Source organism: Corvus brachyrhynchos, unplaced genomic scaffold (assembly GCF_000691975.1).
Source record: "Corvus brachyrhynchos isolate BGI_N302 unplaced genomic scaffold, ASM69197v1 scaffold266, whole genome shotgun sequence".
In the NCBI taxonomy this organism is placed as follows: Eukaryota; Metazoa; Chordata; class Aves; order Passeriformes; family Corvidae; genus Corvus; species Corvus brachyrhynchos.
This window is the reverse complement of record NW_008238633.1, coordinates 1,227,676-1,245,627: the sequence shown is the minus strand read 5'-3', so window position 1 is coordinate 1,245,627 and position 17,952 is coordinate 1,227,676. Positions and strand designations below refer to the sequence as shown.

The window sequence follows — 17,952 nt, the reverse complement described above, 5'->3', positions numbered from 1 at the left end:
CCTGACAACAAATACTAGTTGAAAAACTGTCAGAATAATTAAAAACATTACATTGTCAACAAAAGTGAAAATTAAGATTGGAAAATCATGATTGCAAACAGTGAGGGGCTGTAGGAAGTGAAGTTCAAATAAAAGCCCAGTGCTAAATTCTGAACAGCCAAACCACAAGAAAATTCATCAACAGCAAAATAATCTTAAAAAGCTTTATTAAATAATACAGATTCAAATAATACAGTCCAGTGCTAGATTCTGAATAGCCAAACCACAAGAAAATTCATCAATGGCAAAATAAAGGAATCTTAAAAAGCTTTAATACAGATTCAAATGATTATCTACATCCAAACTGACCATTTTAAATAGTACTAGCACTTAAGGCACAGTTTCTCCAAAACTAGGCAGTAAGTTCAAGACTCAATACAATTACATGTAACAATCCTTTTTTTTAACACTGTGTGAAACCAAAACTCTATGCCATGCACTGGGTCTGCATTCCATTCATCTATTTGCCTGCATAGTTCTGCACACAAAGTATTTTGCATGGAGTATTTTGTTATTTCACTTTCCTTATGGTCCTTAGGAGAGTTCAGACAGCCAGAATAGAATTCACAGTTAAAACTGGGATCCTTGTTATATGTAAACAAAAGCCTTATCAGATAGCTGCAAAACCCTGCATACAAATAAAAGTGACTGGGATGTGATTGTATCCTCACAATAAAGGATTCCTACCAGAAGAAAGGTCCACTTAGAAGGCACAAGCTTTCACATTACCAGTTCAAAAAAGTGCTTACAGTACCAAGGAATACTGCAGTTGTACCCAAAGAAAGCCACACTAAGTTTTGGGTTTCTTTTTATTTTTTATTATTGTTGTTGTAAAAAACCTCCAGATTATTCACAGTTGTTCCAGCATTCCTCATGCTAAACCAGCATATTGTGCTGATGAATCCCAGTGTAAGGCTAAACATAAGAACACTTATCAGTGCAATACATTCCTGAGATTTTGGAACGCAAAACAAAAACTAGTTCTTTGAAATATACAATCCTTCAAATTTTTGGCTCATATTTCACCTGTTTTTCTAATTTCCCTTTTACAAAAATTTCATTAAAAAGAAATTTAAGTTTTACAAAAAGTAAATTAAAAAACTGTTATCACTCTAACTTAGATATAACTTCTAGTTGCTTGAAGAGTGCAAGAAAGCCAAATTAGCATAAACATTGCTTTTTGTGCAGGCAGCAAAAAACAAGAGATAAAACAAGGTTCTGAGAACTGAAGCGCTGACATAAAAAAATAAATTCAAAGAGCCCTAAATATTAAAAAAAATAAATAAATTAAGGACCTAGTTATATTGCAGAGCAAACGTGAATTACATCACAACTGCTGAAGTTGTTGAATTTACTAAGGCACTGAGTTGTTTCATTTTTATTTGCCAGCATGAGCAGTCCTGCTGCCTCTACCGAGAGGCATAACCCGTGCTCCAGAGCGTGGCTGAGGGGCTCGTCTGCCTGCTCGAGGACTGGGAGCTGAAGGAATGTGCAGGTGACACAATGGAACCTGAAACGTGGGAAGGAGAAAACAACAATCAGACTCGGGAATGGTGGGAGAAGGAAGAAACAAACAAGTAACTGCTGTTGATACCTGCGGAACACTGGCAGCGAATCTAATGACCCATTCAAAGTGAAGTCATCCCTTTAGCTTATTGCCTCTTGAAAAGGTATCTTACAAGTTTGTAGGTCTTCCTGTTCAGGACTGTTTAATACATTTCCCCTCAGCAAGTGACATGCACCTGGATTTGCCTTATTTTATCTGAAGCATCAGGCACGTGTGTTTACAACCAGGCCTGCAGCTCACCGTAACTTAAACACATCCGTAAGAATGTGAATTATTTTTCATTGCCAGTCTTGATTATAGACCCTCCTACATTCAATTCCAGTGCAATGGCCACATTAATCAATTAATTAGCTTCTAACTCAGTGACAACTGCTTACTGTTAGGGGTGTGCTGAAGACTTGTCCTTGAGTGAATTACTGGCTGATTGTGCTGTCCATTCGGCGAGAAAAATGCATGGTAGGCTGCAAGACAGTTGAACACCAAACCAAAATCATTTCACATGGCAATTGCTCCCTTTTAACTTAGAGCTAACACATTGTAAGAAGCTATGGAAAAAAAATACTTGCACAATCTTTCCTTCTCTTACCTATGATCATAACAGCTGTCCCTGCTAAGAGTGCAAAAAGTGTGAAGATCATCACCTGGTAAGACTCAACAAACTGCTGGAAGAGAGTGGCTTCATCTGCAGAATTGATTAAGAGAAGGCAATATTGAGTTAAAAAAGCAATCTGATTCAAGAGTTAACAGTTCTTAAACTGAAATAACCAAAACCAAGTTTAATTTATAGCAAGTAAGTGTAATCAACTTAGGTAACACAACTTTGATTCTAGGGACTATTTCCAGTGCAATCTTCAAAATTTGCCAGTAACAGCTTAAAATGTTGATTGAGGTTGTGGCTGTTCATCCCTGGAAGTCTTCAACGCCAGGCTGGATGGGGCTTGGAGCAAACTGGTCTAGTCAAATGTCCCTGCCCACGGTTTAAGAGATGAGCTTCAAGGTTCCTTCAGCCTAGACCCTTCTGGAATTCTGTGATTCTATTTACAATGACTTAAGTGAGTTCTTTACTTTCTCAGCCCCAAAATGCTAACCTGTTTTCAAAATAGCATGGCATGCTTGGGAGTAAACAACAAGAAAAATTCCTTTCAGACACTACAGCACTGGTATAGTTATGCCAACTTGGAGTATTCTAGGCTGACCCCAAGAAAAATATGTTCAACTTCAGTCACAATGAGTAAATGTATTCGAGGCTTCTGGCCAGAGAGAGCTGCTCACATGTCACTGGTAATGTCAGCTGCCACACTGAAGTTTATAACCTCGTGAACACCAGTAGAAGCTAAAGGTTTCTTCTGGCATATGGAGCGCAGAGATAAACTTACATCTCATTGGTGCAGTGGTTCTGTCACTCAGGTAGATCACTGTCACTGGGATAGAGATGGACTGGTCCGTCATGGGACTGGAGACAGTCAGAGTGGTGGACAGGGAGCCCTGGCTGGGAACTCTGGGATCAGCCAGGCTCACAGTGTACACCACGTAACTGGGCAGCCCATGGGACTTCTCCTTCTCCAACACCTTCACTGCTGGAGACTCGCACTTCACCTGCAGAGGGAACAGCCAGCCTGAACCGGACTGCTTGGGACAGCCCAGCACATCTCCACCTTCCACGCCAGGTGCCAGCAGTGGGTGATTTCACAGAAACAGCGAGCAATTCACCCCTCAAGAGGAGTCAGGTGTACCTTTACAGTGCCACCTGCAGCATTTCCCCCTGGTTATTGCCAAGGGTGAATAACCCTCTTACCTGCCCTTTCCATAGGTCTGGGCTAACCCCACACAGCCAAAATCCACGGGCCCTTACTGAGCTGTGTGAACCATAGGCAGTCACTCACACACATATTTGGGCAAGAACCTCCCCCTGCCACAGGGGTCAGGTGGGTTTCTGCTTCCTGACCCATGAGCTGGTTCACACATGCCAGGCTGCACACCCAGGTGAGCCTGACACACCTGTACTACCCCAAAACCCCAGGGCCAGGCTGGACAGGCCCCTGAGCAACCTGACCCAGTGAGTGAGTGGCGTCCCTGCCCATGGCAGCACATTGGGACAGGATGAGCTTTAGGGTCCCTTCCAACCCAAACCATTCTGTGAAAAGTGGACACTGAGGAAGAACACATTCCAAGATGAGTATTTCCAAATCATCTCAGGAACAAATCTTGACATGGTAAAGATGGCAGGGAGTGCCTTGCATTAGAAAGCTGCATGTGACAGTTCAAAATGCTTTCAGCTGTGCTGAGACACTTTCTGGCAACGCACTCACCTCCAGGCTATCCAGGATTTCACTGGCACCAAAGATTTTCAGGACAGAGCTCACGTCCTGGTTGCTCAGCAGCATCTCAGCCTGGTCAGCATAGAACCAGCGACTGAAGGGCACCTCTGTGCCCAGCTGCTCCCCGGGCACGGCGCTGCCCCGCACCGAGGCCGTGACCCTCAGCATGGCTTTGCTCCTGCTCAGGTGCTTCAGCTGCTTGTCAGTGAGGTTGTGCATCCTGATGGAGCACGTGTAGTGTCCTGCAGGAACAAGACAGCTTGGGCTATTGATTGCTCACCTTTAAGGGTTCTTTTCCATGCACAGCGAGATCTCTGGGACATCTTTAGAGAAAAGCTAAAAAAGTGGTAAAACTCAAGCAGCAGCATGATGAGGAGTGTGTAGATGGTGGATGACTGGGACAGTGAGTCTATTGGCAAACATCACAATCCCAGCACCACAACTACAGAATTATTCCTTGTCCCAAACTGAACATCATGGAAAAAACACTAAGCTGGTAACTTCCAGTCACATTTTATTTTAATATGCCAGTGACACTCAGTTCCACTTTGAACATAACATTTATGCTAATATTGAAAGGCTTTACTGAAAACAAGACTGAACATCCTATTTCATATTCTTTTCAACTAGTGTTAAAATTTTAGCTAGCTACCATCACCATCATGAAGTCTGTGAAGATGGTAGTTTATTTATAAAAGCTCCTTTAAAAGTTATATATTCACCATGTTTCTAGTCTCATATGGGACCAATTAATCTGTTATTAGCAGCAGAGGTAGTAAAAACTTCCCTGAGAATAGAAGATAAAAAGCATCAGTAACAAGGAGAACTTGCCAGGTGCATGTTTTCCCCTTATTTTCTTCCCCTAAGTAACAGACACACATGCAGGATAGAATAGGGTTTACACAATGAGTGCAGGGTTGAATCTAACAGATAGTTAATGTTCTTTACGTACAACCCGTGGTGGTTTGGCTCTGTTCTAAACCACATTATACTTTTGAAGCATTAACACATTCTGTAGACTTGCACAATTTTATTTCCATCTCCACTGTATGTGGCAATTTCCCCCCCTTTTAAGACCCCATTCATGATGTTTTGGGGGTACATCCCACTTTTGGAATATTTGTCACCTGAGTGCTCCTTTGTTACTTTGACTTACTACAAAAACTCTGAAAAACATGAAATGGGCTGCGACTGACTTCTGGCTTTCTCTGAAAACCAACACAAGTTTTTGTCACAGGCAGAAAACCCTACTGAAACAAGAAGTGCCCATGTGAACAACTCACTGAGGCCTGAGGTCCTACACAGGCTCAGAGGCTTCAGAAGGAAGAGGAGGTTTAGATTAGATGTTAAGAAGAAATTCCTCCCTGTGAGGGTGGGCAGGCCCTGGCACAGGGTGCCCATAGAAGCTGTGGCTGCCCCTGGATCCCTGGCAGTGTCCAAGGCCAGGGGCTTGGAGCAGCCTGGGATAGTGGAAGGTGTCCCTGCTGACTGGGCTTGAAGGTCCCTCCAACCCAACCCATGATGCTTGTGTTTGTCTGCAGTGTGGCATCTTGTCACATCTTACCTGAAACTGCATCAAATCCAGGTTCTGCCACAAAAATATCCTGTGCTGGGAAGTCAAAGACATCGCTGTTGAAATCGAGATGGCAACTGATAATGGACTGGGGTTGTAACTCAGCAATGGCTTCGGTCTGAGCAGGAGAACACTCCCCTAGGGGGAAGGAAAAAACCAATCTCTAATTAATTACAGAACAAAATTGTAACTAATTAATTTTAATTAATTAAAAGCAAAATCATGGCTTGTACTATTGGGTTATTCTACCACCTTCTGAAATAGTTTCACAAGGTTATGAAGATCTTAAATAATTGGAAATCACAGACAGCTGTCCTTGCTCAGGTCTAATCCCAAAGAGACAGCAATGAAAATTTTATATGTTGTGGGGTTTTCTTGACAGGAATAATTTATTTACAGGAAAGAATAAGCTGGAGAGAATTTTCAGCTCGGATGTCTCTTGAATAACTTATATGATGCTGGAAGCCTTGATTTAGATTTTAGTATCTGGCAAGATGATTTTCTGGTAGGTTAATAATTTACTTATGGCAAAATAAAATACTATTGGAACAAGTGCTAATTGTTAAGCTAGAAGCTAAAATGATCTATAATCACACAAAATACAGCTTATTAAATAGAGGACACATTATGATGCTTCATCTTTGTATTGATTCTAATCACTGATAAGTTCTGTGAAAGATTTAAGGATGGTAACTAAGTAAGAAAATGTAACAACTCCAAGAAGGCATTTGCAATTAAACATATAAGCAATTAGCTGACTGCCCATTAACTGTTATTTATATGATCAAAAATGGTACTTCTATTGAAATCTACTGATCTTATTAGTTGTAAAGTATTAATAGTGCCTCAGAACACCTTCCAAATTCTGTCCCATGGCTTCTAGAGCTCCTGGGACTCTGCAAAGCCACTTGAGGTTCCTGGGGATCTTGTTACCCCAGTTTCACAAACCTTTAAACAACAAAAACCCCGTAACACAAACCAAAGCCACCTATCATGAATCCATAAACACACAATAAACCATAAGCATAAATATTTTTTATCATACCTTTCAAATTTTTATTTGTTTCCCCAATTGAAACTATGACTTTGGAGGCTGCCACTCCCTGCAAGCTTGTTTGCATGCCACTGGCATGCATTGCTGTGGTCCTCTGAGGTGCACTAATCATGATCTGAAAAAAAGGATGAAGCACACTGTTACCAAAAATTACAGCAAAACCAGACTGGATTGGTTGTGAAAGACTCCATGAGGTCATGTTTTTCTTTGAAATCCCACATTTCTCTAATATTAGAAACTGCCTTTACAAGCAATTTAAGCTAGCAAAAACATTTTGTCTTCCTACCCAACACCCAGAAGTTAATATGCATAAAGCTCTATGTCTAAATTTAATTTTAAAAGAATGTCTAGTGCTTATGCTGGCTGATGCAGTGAATTGTGTCAACAGTACGATTGCATTGCAGATAAACAAAATAATTTAATGGAGTACTTCTGATCAGTGATGCATGGCACAACACTTCAGAAAGTTCTTGCTGGCATCTCAACCTGCAGTGAAGCTTCATTCATAAAAGCAGCCATTATCAAAAATTGGTTAGCACCTGGGAACAACTTAGCCAACAAAGGAATCAAAATGTACAATATAAGAACAGTAAAGGTGAAAAATCAAAACTGTTTTGCTACATTTTCCTCCTGAGCCCAGATGTTTAAAAAAACCCATGATGTTTTTGGACACATACCAAATACTTTCCAACCACTTGCATTCCTAAAAGAACATTTCTAAGTATTTGTACCAAAAGAAAAATCCCATAGAATACACTTTGGTGAGGGTCCACCCCAAACAAACCAACCTCTGCAGCAACTGAACAGTGCCTCACCTCTCTGTAGGTTTTCAGTAACCCAGGGATCTCATAGTAGACAGTGACCATCCCAGAGTCCCTTGCCAGGGCCACGCCAGTCTTGGAGTCCATGAGAAGAGCACTTGAGGAGGAGCTCCACACGCCCGGCAGGCCTGGAAGACACCATGGGGGCACTGCTCAACACCCTGCTGCCAACTGCAGCATTTCCTGGGCACTCCAGTGCCTGTGAGTGCCACTGCCAGGCTGGGCACACACCTCCCAGTGCACAGACACCAGAGTGGTGCCTGTGAGTGCCACTGCCCAGGAACCATGCTGGTGTCTGCATGTGCCACTGCCAGGCGGCACAGGGGATGCACAGAAACCACACTCTAGGGGCTCGTGGTGGAAGGCTGGCAGCCCAACACCAAACTGACCTGCAGTTATTCTGACAAAAGCCCATTAATACCAAGAAACACAGTGAGTGAAGGCAGTCCTGACTCTGCAGGAGTCCCACAGAAACAAGCCTTTCCAGCTAATGGAATAGAAATGTCTGAAGTATGCAGTCAGAAATTCAGTACAAGAGACATATTGCAAGGTGCAATTAAAATTAGAGGAGTTGATCAAACCTATTTTTATCATTAACAAGAACAGTGACATTTGGTTCTGAACAAACATGATAAATTATGCATTTAGTTTTGCTGAGAATGAGCCAGAGTCATGCTGCTATCCCAGGGAATAGCTGCTAACCCACACAGCTGGAGGCTACTCACCTTCCTGGGCTGTCAGCGAGGTCCTCAGGCAGAGGACATCCCCCACCACCACACCTGGGAGCTCAGGGAAAATGGCATGTTGGACAGGCAGTGGGATGTAGTCTGCAGTGCCACTGTGCTCTGCATCCCACACCCTGAGCAGGGTCAGCCCCACGTTCACGGTCCGGACCACAAAGGTGTCGTTGGTGGCTCCCTTGGCGATCTGCACGAAGTCGTCTCTGCACACAAAAAGAAGTGCTGCTGTGTGAAGGCAAGCTTGGTAATGTCATTATCTCTCCAGCAGGAGAGGTGTCACACCCCTTTCAGACAGCTGACTGCTTGTTTTCAGCAACAGTCATCTAACAAAGTCCAACGAAGTAAGGAAATTTTAAAAATTATTTAGGTGCCACTGAGGCACATTTCGGTTCTCAGTTCACCACTATGCCAAGGAAATACTGAAGTCATAATTATGCATGAAAACTACTTCTTAATGGTAAGAATTCTAGAGCTTTAGAATGACATAATCTGTCTCTTTTCCCTTGTCTCAAGGGAGTTAGAAAGCCAAGAAATTGGAACACCAATAAGCAACTTCCCAGAGATAACAATGCCATTGGATTGCCAGTTCTGGTATTTACCCAGATTCAGCACTCCCAAACACAGCAACACACGGAGCACCCGGCACGGACTGTCACCAGGCAGGGCCACTGCATGACACTGGCAGCAGCACAGCTGGGTCCCCACAGTGCTGCAGCCCCGGCTGCCAGCAGTGCCTCTCTAGGCCCATAATGAGCCCTGTGCTGGAGCAGCTCTGCAGTGCAAGGCAGGGCAGGGGTAGCTCAGGGGTGGGGGAAAGCCACAGAAATTTCTTCACTGAGGTAAGAGAAGAGAAAATCTTGGATTCAACCCCTTTTTCCTTTTTCATCGTGATCAGTGTGTTGTAAGTGCAAGGTGCTCTGCACAAAACAAGCCGTATTACAGTAACAGCATCAGTGGTATTTTACTGAAGACCATAGGAGGCTGGTTTACAACACTTCTTCTGTGAGGCAGAGACCAAAAAGCCTTTTGAGGCTTGTTCCTGCTGTGGGAAGGCTGTACAAGCCTATCTGAGGAGACAGCCCCTGATCCAGAACATTCGCCACCTTACATAAGCCCTCAGTGAGTCACTGGAACCCAGCACTGGGAGAGGCAGATGCTGATGGATCAGTTGTTTCTCTGGGCCACTGCTGCGTGCAGGGGGATGATTCAGAGTCACTGAGAGCACAGCACAACTCCTGCAGGCCCCACTGGGATCATGCTTATCTGGGCAGCTTTCCATGGCTAGGGAATATCGATTGCTAACTGGAACTCTTCTTCCTGCTACTGCCTCTGAAGGCCACAGAAACAAACCCCTTGCTTTTCTAATCCCAGCCCCAAGCTGTACCTTCACTTGGTATCTTTGGAGCAATCTTTGTTCTATGTGTGTTTGGCCTTTTTTTGTTCTCTGTAATTAACCACCCGTGCCAGATACCCACCTGTTGGTGGCAAAGTCGAGCACAGCATTATGTGAATGGAAAGTATCTCCAGAGTTGTCATGAAAATGGACTGTAAATGTCAGTGTCGCACCCAGCGGCAGAGCCAGCAGTGCCTCTTTGTTCTGGGTGAGCAGAACGGGCCTCATGGAGATCCTGAGGTAGGAGATGGGGCACACCTGGAAAAACATCAGCAGTGAGAAGGAAAGTTAAATTGCTTTTTATGATTCCTCTATAAAAATAATCTAAAAGGGTTCTTACTATGCAAGTATCCAGAGCTTCCTTTATGAGCCATTTGCATTTAGCCACATGCCAGGACTAACACGTGGAGCTGTTATGATCAGTATCTACATCTCACAGGTTTAAAGGAGCCTCTGGATGCTGTCCAGCCCAGCCTCCCACTCGAGTTGGGCTGCCCAGAGCCAGCTGGCCAGGAGCATGTGCAAGCAGCTCTTGGGCATCTCCCCAGACGGAGACTGCACAGCCTCCTGTAATCTGTGTTCAACAGCCCCCCCAGTAAAAGCTGCTGTCAGACAGCATTTCCTGTGTTCCACTGCTGCGTGCTCCCCTTGCCCTGTCCTGGCTGAGAAAAGTCTGGCTCTGTCTGCTTTGTACCCTCACTGGTATTTCTTAACCTCTTCTTCTAGTACCACTGGGAACTGAAACAAGCCATAATGGTGTAGAAACATGTATCACACACAGACTTCAGAGAACATGTTACTATCCTATAAATTCAAACTGTTAAGATTCCCTGGATATGCAAGAGAACAAGTGGCCCCTAGACCTCTCTCCTAATAATTCCTGAAATAAAAGGTGCAACTCATTGCCCAGTTATTAGAAGAGTAACTCAATGTATGTGTGAGTAAGGGGATGGAATGGTCACTGCTGCCCAGTTGTGCACCAGCTGAGAAAGCCAAGCTGTTCCAGGCAGAGCTGGCAGCTGACAAACCCTAAGGGGTCAGCAGGCTGTGCTTTGTTCCCTTGGTGCCTCTCCTCAGCCGAGACAGAAGTTGGGAACTGCTCCAAATTCCTTAGGAGAGTCTGCTCCATTAACCATATGTGCACTCCCCCACATTTCTGCACTAACACTCCAATGAAGAAAGGTTTTCTGAAGACAAAGACTTGACAACCTCTTCTTTTGGCTTTTAAATAGCATATTACTACTCTTGATTAACTTACCTAGGTTAACGAGTAAAATTACCCAACAAAAATAACTACATCTGCTCTTTTTGTTATAGCTGTGGGAAAATAAATAATGGAAGGATAGAGGAAGCAAAACTCCTCAAATATATTGAGAAAACTATTTTAAAAGAAGGCCTCGAGCTTATCTTGTAGGAAAATCCCTTTTTTTCTGACCTAAGAGGCTCAGCTAAAACATAAAAGTCTCCAATCTGAAAATGTACATGTCAGAACTTAAAAAGGAAAGGACAAATTTGGCCTCAAGCAAAATACATCTTCGGTGAATCAAAAAAAAAAAAAAAAAAAAAAAAGGGGGCTAGAATATCAGTATATCCCACTGTCTGCTCCACGGGCTGGTACCATCAGTTAAAATCTCTGCCCAGCCAGCTGTGGTTACAAGCCAACAAAAACCCCATTTCCCTGACAGATTATCAAGCTTGTTTTACTTTAAAATCTCAGCAACTGTCCCACAAGAGATAACTGCTAAATTTAATATTGATGAAAGCAGCCATTTACTGTTAAAGCATCTCAGGTTTTGAAGAATTTTTTTTAATTAAAAAAAAATAAAACACAGTACTGAGTGCAGCTGGTCCAGGCAAGTGCTTAGCTCGGTCCCACACTAAGCACACTGTCACTCCTTCTCTCCTCCTTCCCCCATCCTCCCTGGCTTATGTAAGAGTCCTTCTTTGAGCCAAGTTGAAGGTCTAAGTGCTAAGTGATGCTGCTGCAGCACTTTAGTTCTTAATTGTGTACACTTGTAAAAAGACAACACAAGCCCTTATGAAAGAAGGACAGTGTGAAGGAGAGAGCTTTGCCTTAGAATGACACAACAGATTCCACCTCATCTCCAGCTCTGTCACAAGTTTTTTGACATGACCTTTGGCAAAACCTCTCAAGCTCTCTCAGCTCTTCAGCCATAAAATGAACCAGCAGCCCTGTGTTACCTCACGAGGTTAAAAATATCATTTCCATAAAGGCACTACAGCTGTAGTAAGTACAGGAAAACAAATGAGCTGTACAAGATGCTGAACTGAGATGGGTCCTACTACAGAGAGCTCTGTATCACCATCCTGCCATATCCTGTGTACAGGACAAACTCACACAGGGAGATCTGCCTTCAGTCCCACAGTGTGCTGACTAAATAGCATTTGAGCCACCCCCAAACTCATCAGATGTCTTTCCCTTGCCCAAGGGAAGAAACAAGGTCATCTGTAACAGAGCTGGAGAATTCACTGCCACCACTTCACAGCAGGAGTGGCTTTAGTGACACTGGGCCCCCATTTCTTGCTTTATCCCCCACCCAGGAGGACAGACCTACACCCTGTCCTACAGGCAAAGCTGAACATTGTGGGAAACACTAAAATTCAAATTTAAAAAATCCACCAAGCCACTTCCCAGTGATTACAGGAGTTAGACTTAGAAATAACCTAAAGCACTCAATTGTACATCTTTCTCCTTCAGCTGGGACAGAGGAAAGATGCTGACAGTAAAAAGGGATAGGAGGAAGGGGAGCAGTGGGTATCTCAAGGCTCATGTTGCCAGATGCAGGAAGTTCTTGGCTCAAGGATTTTTTGAACAGAGATGATGGGCATACATTCCCTGGTGTCCAAAGTTTCAAAGCTCAAAACTATTAATTCCTACAGTGCTCATTTTTCAGAAGTGAAGTTCAAGAAGTGCAGCCAACAATCCCCGTTGCAGTAGTGAAGATGTACTTGAGGAAAAGGAAAAGAGCTGACAGCACCTTAACAGCAGCTACAATGGTCTGGTTGATGCCAAACAACTCTTGTGAAACCACTTCAATTGTTGACAATCCGATCACAGACCCGGAGACAAGGAATCCTCTCTCATCGATTTTCACAACAGGCACTTTATCTGGTCCATCCAGGACACGGTAACTCAGGGAGGCCACTCGGTCCCTGAAGAAAAACAGAAAGGAGGGAACCCCTTAAATGTGTAAAACTGTATGTAGGATGTCTTCCAACACAAACCATCCTGGGATTCTCTGAAACTAAGGGTTTCGTTCTCTCCCCCTAAAATGTAAATGCCTCTAAAGCTTTGCCCTCAGTGTGTGTCCTACTGTCTCTATCTGCCCATTATTATGCTGGGAAAACTACATTTCAAGCCTGATATGAGTCAAAAATGTCAGTCTTTGAAAACAGATTATGTAAAAAGAATTTCTCATTTGGAAATGACATTTTAATCTGAAAATCCAGCCAGAGCCTCTGTTTAAGAAATACACAGAAGTGTATCCCACAAAGCCTCAATCACCCATCAAAACCTCTACAGGAAGCAGGCAGCAGGATACTGCTTTAACTGGCTCAGCAGCTTTTAAAAAAAGGATCTGAAAGTTCCCAATATTGAATGAATTTTCCAACTACAATCTAATCCAAGATTTGACAAAGCCCGAGAGAACAGATAAGATACTATGAACCAGCAGATAAGTTGTGTATTAAATGGATGTACAGTGATACTGAAAGATTTGAAACAGCTCCCTTCAAACACAACTGCCCCATGGTTTGGATAAAGGTGACACAAATCCCAGTATGAAAACTGAGCACTGACCTGTTGGTCCGGAGTTTAATAAAGGAATTTGGTGACATTAAGATCTGCTCTGCTTCTGCCTCGGGAGTGACTAGATGAAGTTTTTCAAACACCTGGAAAATAAGAGGCATTTTGGCCTACTGTTGTGTGCACACAGTAATTTAGTTCTATTTATTTAATCTTCAAAACAAACAAAACCAAATAGTCCTGCAACTTTCTTTTTTCTGTTGTATAATATATATGGTAAAAAAGATAACTGAACTTGAATATTTAAGAATGGGAGAGCCAGTGTCTTCTACAAATTATTCTGAAGAGCATTTATTTCCAGGGCTGTGGCTAAACTCGGAAGTAGCATGAAAACAGAAGATTTCTCACGGGCAAAGGTGTTGGGAACCCCATATTCACCTGAGTTACTTTAGACTCCCCCTGCCCCCATGAGCCCATGAACTGAATGAGCCCAAATGGGGAACATTATACAAACAACAGTAAGGGCTCAAATTCGACTTCAAATAGAGACATTTGTCCAGTTTTGAAATGCATATTTAAAAATGAACTGTGAAGAAAATCATCCTACCTGAATTTGGATTTCATCGGACAGCTCCCTTGCCATGTTGCAGAACTGGTTGGCTGCAGCATCAAGGACCTTCACTACAACTTTCAGGCCTGTTCTTCCCTTTACTCTGCCATAAACATCCACTGCAAAGTTGTAGTTTGCAGGAAGCTGAAAAGCGGCCTTGGCCAGAAGAAAGGGATTAAAGTTTGACTCACGGAAAGCCCAGACAGTGGCACCGAGGAAGTACCACACCCTGTGCTGACAACTGAGCCTGGATTTTGAGGCACTGGAGGCAGCAACGTCCTCTGCATTGCCCTGATGCGGCCGCTTCCTTCTCCCAAGGTGCACACACACGTGCACTGCACACACCCCCCTTTACCTCACTGTGCCTTGTCCTGACATCCAGAGTGTCCCTCTTGGTGACAGACCAGTGGAACGTTAACCCCGGCACGGCACTGCCAAAGGAGAAAGGAGTCTGACTGCTGGTGATGCCCATGACATAAACTGGCATCTGCAAAGAGAGAAACCAGCCTGCTTAGGTAATGCCAGCATGCAAACCACACACCTGGCCACAGCAAAGAGAATTAAACTTAAAATTCACTGATCAAGAGATGGGGTCCCTTATGAAGAAAATGGTTCCTCCCAGAGCTGCAGTGCTGTCACCAGATGATGTGACAGGAATGGCCACAACCTGCAGCTCCAACACGTAAAGGCAACAGAAGCCAATCCCAAACCAACTCACCTGAGTACCAGCTTTCATCCGTGTAATGGGTGCTCGAATTCTGACAGCTGTCAGCTGTACCACCTCAACTTCCACCTTATCCTGGCAAGGAGGAAGGGAAGAAACTGTAAGCACTTGTCAAGCAGAAACTAGATTTCACTTTCAGGCTCCAGACACTGTTGTGCCATTATCACTGTTGCCACATGATTTGCATGACTTGTCAGAGGAAATACAGATGGACAAATTCAGTAGGACTGTAAAAAACTATAAAAGCATTAACTTTTGATTGATAGGCCTTTAAAAATGCCCCCTAAATTGAAAAAAAACAAATCTCTGCTTGAAATTACTGATGACATGAACGATGGAGCTGAGAGGTGAGAGACAGGAGTGGATATGATCCCAGGGTCCCCAGCAGAAGAGGGATGAAGAAACCCAGGAGGTAAAGGAAGACATGGAGAGAGTTAGAAGGAAATGAGGATTGTAGAGCACCAAATGGGACAACTGAGAATAAAAGGATGATGTGTGACACTGATACCTCCTCTTCATATAGCCAGACATTCCTGATAGATTTTATTCCTGCTATATACTGGGGAGGAAAGGTCAGACCTGGACCTCACTGGGCAGCAGATTTACCTTTCAAGTTCACTTTCCCTCCTGTCACACCATTAAGGGCAGGCTGCTGCCCATGCATTACAGAGCACAGATTTTGCTATATATATATTTTTTTTTTTTAAATTACTTTGTCTCCTCTTGGCCTGTGCTGACACCTTTCAAGCAGCAGAGCTTTGTGGTTCACAGCAGCTGTGCTGCCCTGAGCTCAAAGGAAGAAGTCATAAGATTTGGCCCAAGTTCTGTTGCTCTGAGTCTCATGCAAGTCCCAGGGATTTGTGCTCCCTTGCAGGCCTGCTCACCTCCCTCACACTCAGCTGCAGGAAACCCTAAGAACACAGATTCTGATGGAGTATCAGGGATTCACTGCTTGCACCTCCCAGGTGGGTTCAGACCACAACGAGGGACGACAGTGTTCTATACAGACTGCTGCAGCTTAGGAGACAACGTGGTTTCTTTGGGCAACAGCTGCCTTCTGCACCCTGCTGACCTAAGAGGGAATGCAGGCTAGGACTACCTTCTGCTGTGCTAGAAAGGCTTCTTTAGATGGGCTTTTCTAGATGCACTAACCAATCCTAAAGATACCAGACTGGTCACGAAAGCTTCCCTGGTTATCTGTGAAACTCTGGTTTAAGGCACAGCAAGATTTACCTGCCTATTCCAAGTACCACCTGTGCCAGCACATGTGTAAGTTCACAGGCCAGGGAGGAAGGGACACTGAGTTTCCATCTTCAGGAAACCAGAGAAGTGCACGAGGTAACACTGCTCATGCAGAAAGACTATGTGCCCCCTTTCAGAGCCAAAGCCATGAGGCAGAGAGCCCCTGTCAGCCCCAAACAGCACCATAAACATTACCTGGGACACTGCCACAAGTTTCTCTGTCTCTGCATCAACAGCCTGCAGCACTCCTGTCACCACCCCGCTGCCAATGGCCACTCCTCTGACCAGCCCAGAGCTGTTCACTGATGCAATGTGCTCGTTGCTGATGGAGAAAATGATGTTGGAGAGAGGCTGGGGGCCTCCTTCAGCAGTGATCTGTCACAACAGCACAGAACAAGGAATGAACCCTTCAGATAGTTCTGGTCACCATTACAGGGCACGCCCCTCCCTGCTCAGCACCACAGTGACTTCAGCACTGCCTGCACCTTCCCAGGGCAGCTCAAGGACTATTCCCCCTGCACACTGGTCCTTGCAGGATGTCAGCTGGGGAGATGTGTGAGCTGAGCACAGAAGCGGACCCTGCACCTCACAGGGTGTCACAGGCTGATGCTACCTGCACTCCAGAAAGTCTCAGAAAACTTCACCTCTCTTTCTCCTCACCAGCCTGTGTGGAGCTCTGCTCTGTGTTTCGGTTTGTACAACAAGCCTACCACGCCTAATTTCATGGAGCTGACAGATTTATTCATGCTGAGCTGGTATTTAACACCAGAAAAGCTGACACTCCATTGACAAAAACAAATACAAATCCTTTGATCCAGCAATACAGCAAAACGGAAGCTGGCTCAAAAATGAAACTATTCTTGTTTGGAGGAGTGTTCATCACAGAAACACACAATAGGTTGGGTTGGAAGGAACCTTAAAGCTCATCTTGTTCCATGGCAGGGACACCTCCCGCTGTCCCAGGCTGCTCCCAGCCCCAATGTCCAGCCTGGCCTTGGGCACTGCCAGGGATCCAGGGGCAGCCCCAGCTGCTCTGGGCACCCTGGGCCAGGGCCTGCCCACCCTCCCAGGGAACAATTCCTTCCCAATATCCCACCTAACCCTGCCCTGTGTCAGGTTGGAAGCCATTCCCGCTTGTCCTGTCCCTCCAGGCCCTTGCCCAGAGTCCCTGTCCCACAAGTCCCTTCAGTGTGAATGCAGCTAAATGTCAAGGTGAGTATCTACTGCTGAAAATCCAGTTATGAATATTCATTTTACAACAGAAATTACAAAATAAAGAAAATATGTAAGAAGATGCCTCACCTGAATCATAGCCCCAATAATGAGGGTCACTTTCCTTGGCAATAGTCTAAATGGGGGAAAGACCTAAAACAGAAATATGAATACCTGTGTTCAGGATCCTTCAACCAGATAAATTATGTCACAAAGCAGTACAAGTGTAAAACTGAGTCTTAAGGTGCTTAATTACAGTAAATTGAGCATGCAGAAATTTAACTCATCATTTGCAGTTAAATCTGGAACAGACTGGCATTAGGTCAACCTCCAGACAGAATGAATTTCCTGGCAAACTGATTACTGTAACCTTAATTTATATATTCCTGTTCCACTGTAGCACAGACTTTATTTATGCACGTTTTATCTGAAATTATTTACTTCAATCTGCTGTGGAGCAGAGTTGATTCTCTGTCCTCTTCTGTCAGCCACAGTTGCCGTAAGACTCGTCTGCCCAATGGTCATCCCACGCACCAGGAAAGCAGCAGTGTGGTCATCCAGAGCCTCCCTGAGGGGGCTGCAGCAAAGGAATCATTAAATACAGACATTCACTGAGGAAATTACAAATAACAGAGCAAAGGACTTTAGTGCCCAGCAGCTTTACCACAAGGCTAAGTGACTGTGTGTGAAGCAAAGCTAAGGGAACCATCACATTTCTACACATGATGGCTCTTTGCAACCTGTGCTTTGTTGTGCCATTAAATACCCGAAATGAAAATGAAACAAGTGACAGACCATGAGTTTGATAACATCAGAGGTGCCTTCATACAGCACCTCTCACTTGACATTATTGCCAAGTCACTGCTTCCAAGATGAGCAAAGCTTCACCACAC

General features: G+C 44.2%; 1 protein-coding gene across 1 annotated transcript in view; it reads right to left on the bottom strand.

Moving 5' to 3' along the window:
- Window positions 1–189: 189 nt before the first annotated feature.
- NUP210 (nucleoporin 210) overlaps window positions 190–17,952 on the bottom strand; it is a 43,917-nt gene continuing 26,154 nt past the window's right edge. The window contains exons 23-40 of the mRNA XM_017737286.1: window positions 17,501–17,636; window positions 17,150–17,212; window positions 16,043–16,222; window positions 14,600–14,680; window positions 14,237–14,368; window positions 13,879–14,037; window positions 13,326–13,417; window positions 12,505–12,679; window positions 9,588–9,763; window positions 8,098–8,315; window positions 7,367–7,500; window positions 6,543–6,666; window positions 5,489–5,635; window positions 3,916–4,166; window positions 2,983–3,202; window positions 2,193–2,288; window positions 1,984–2,067; window positions 190–1,549 (exon numbers count right to left, since the gene is read on the bottom strand). Coding sequence (XP_017592775.1) covers window positions 1,449–1,549; window positions 1,984–2,067; window positions 2,193–2,288; window positions 2,983–3,202; window positions 3,916–4,166; window positions 5,489–5,635; window positions 6,543–6,666; window positions 7,367–7,500; window positions 8,098–8,315; window positions 9,588–9,763; window positions 12,505–12,679; window positions 13,326–13,417; window positions 13,879–14,037; window positions 14,237–14,368; window positions 14,600–14,680; window positions 16,043–16,222; window positions 17,150–17,212; window positions 17,501–17,636 — 2,569 coding nt within the window. The 3' untranslated portion in view covers window positions 190–1,448. The remainder of the gene's footprint in view (window positions 1,550–1,983; window positions 2,068–2,192; window positions 2,289–2,982; window positions 3,203–3,915; window positions 4,167–5,488; window positions 5,636–6,542; window positions 6,667–7,366; window positions 7,501–8,097; window positions 8,316–9,587; window positions 9,764–12,504; window positions 12,680–13,325; window positions 13,418–13,878; window positions 14,038–14,236; window positions 14,369–14,599; window positions 14,681–16,042; window positions 16,223–17,149; window positions 17,213–17,500; window positions 17,637–17,952) is intronic.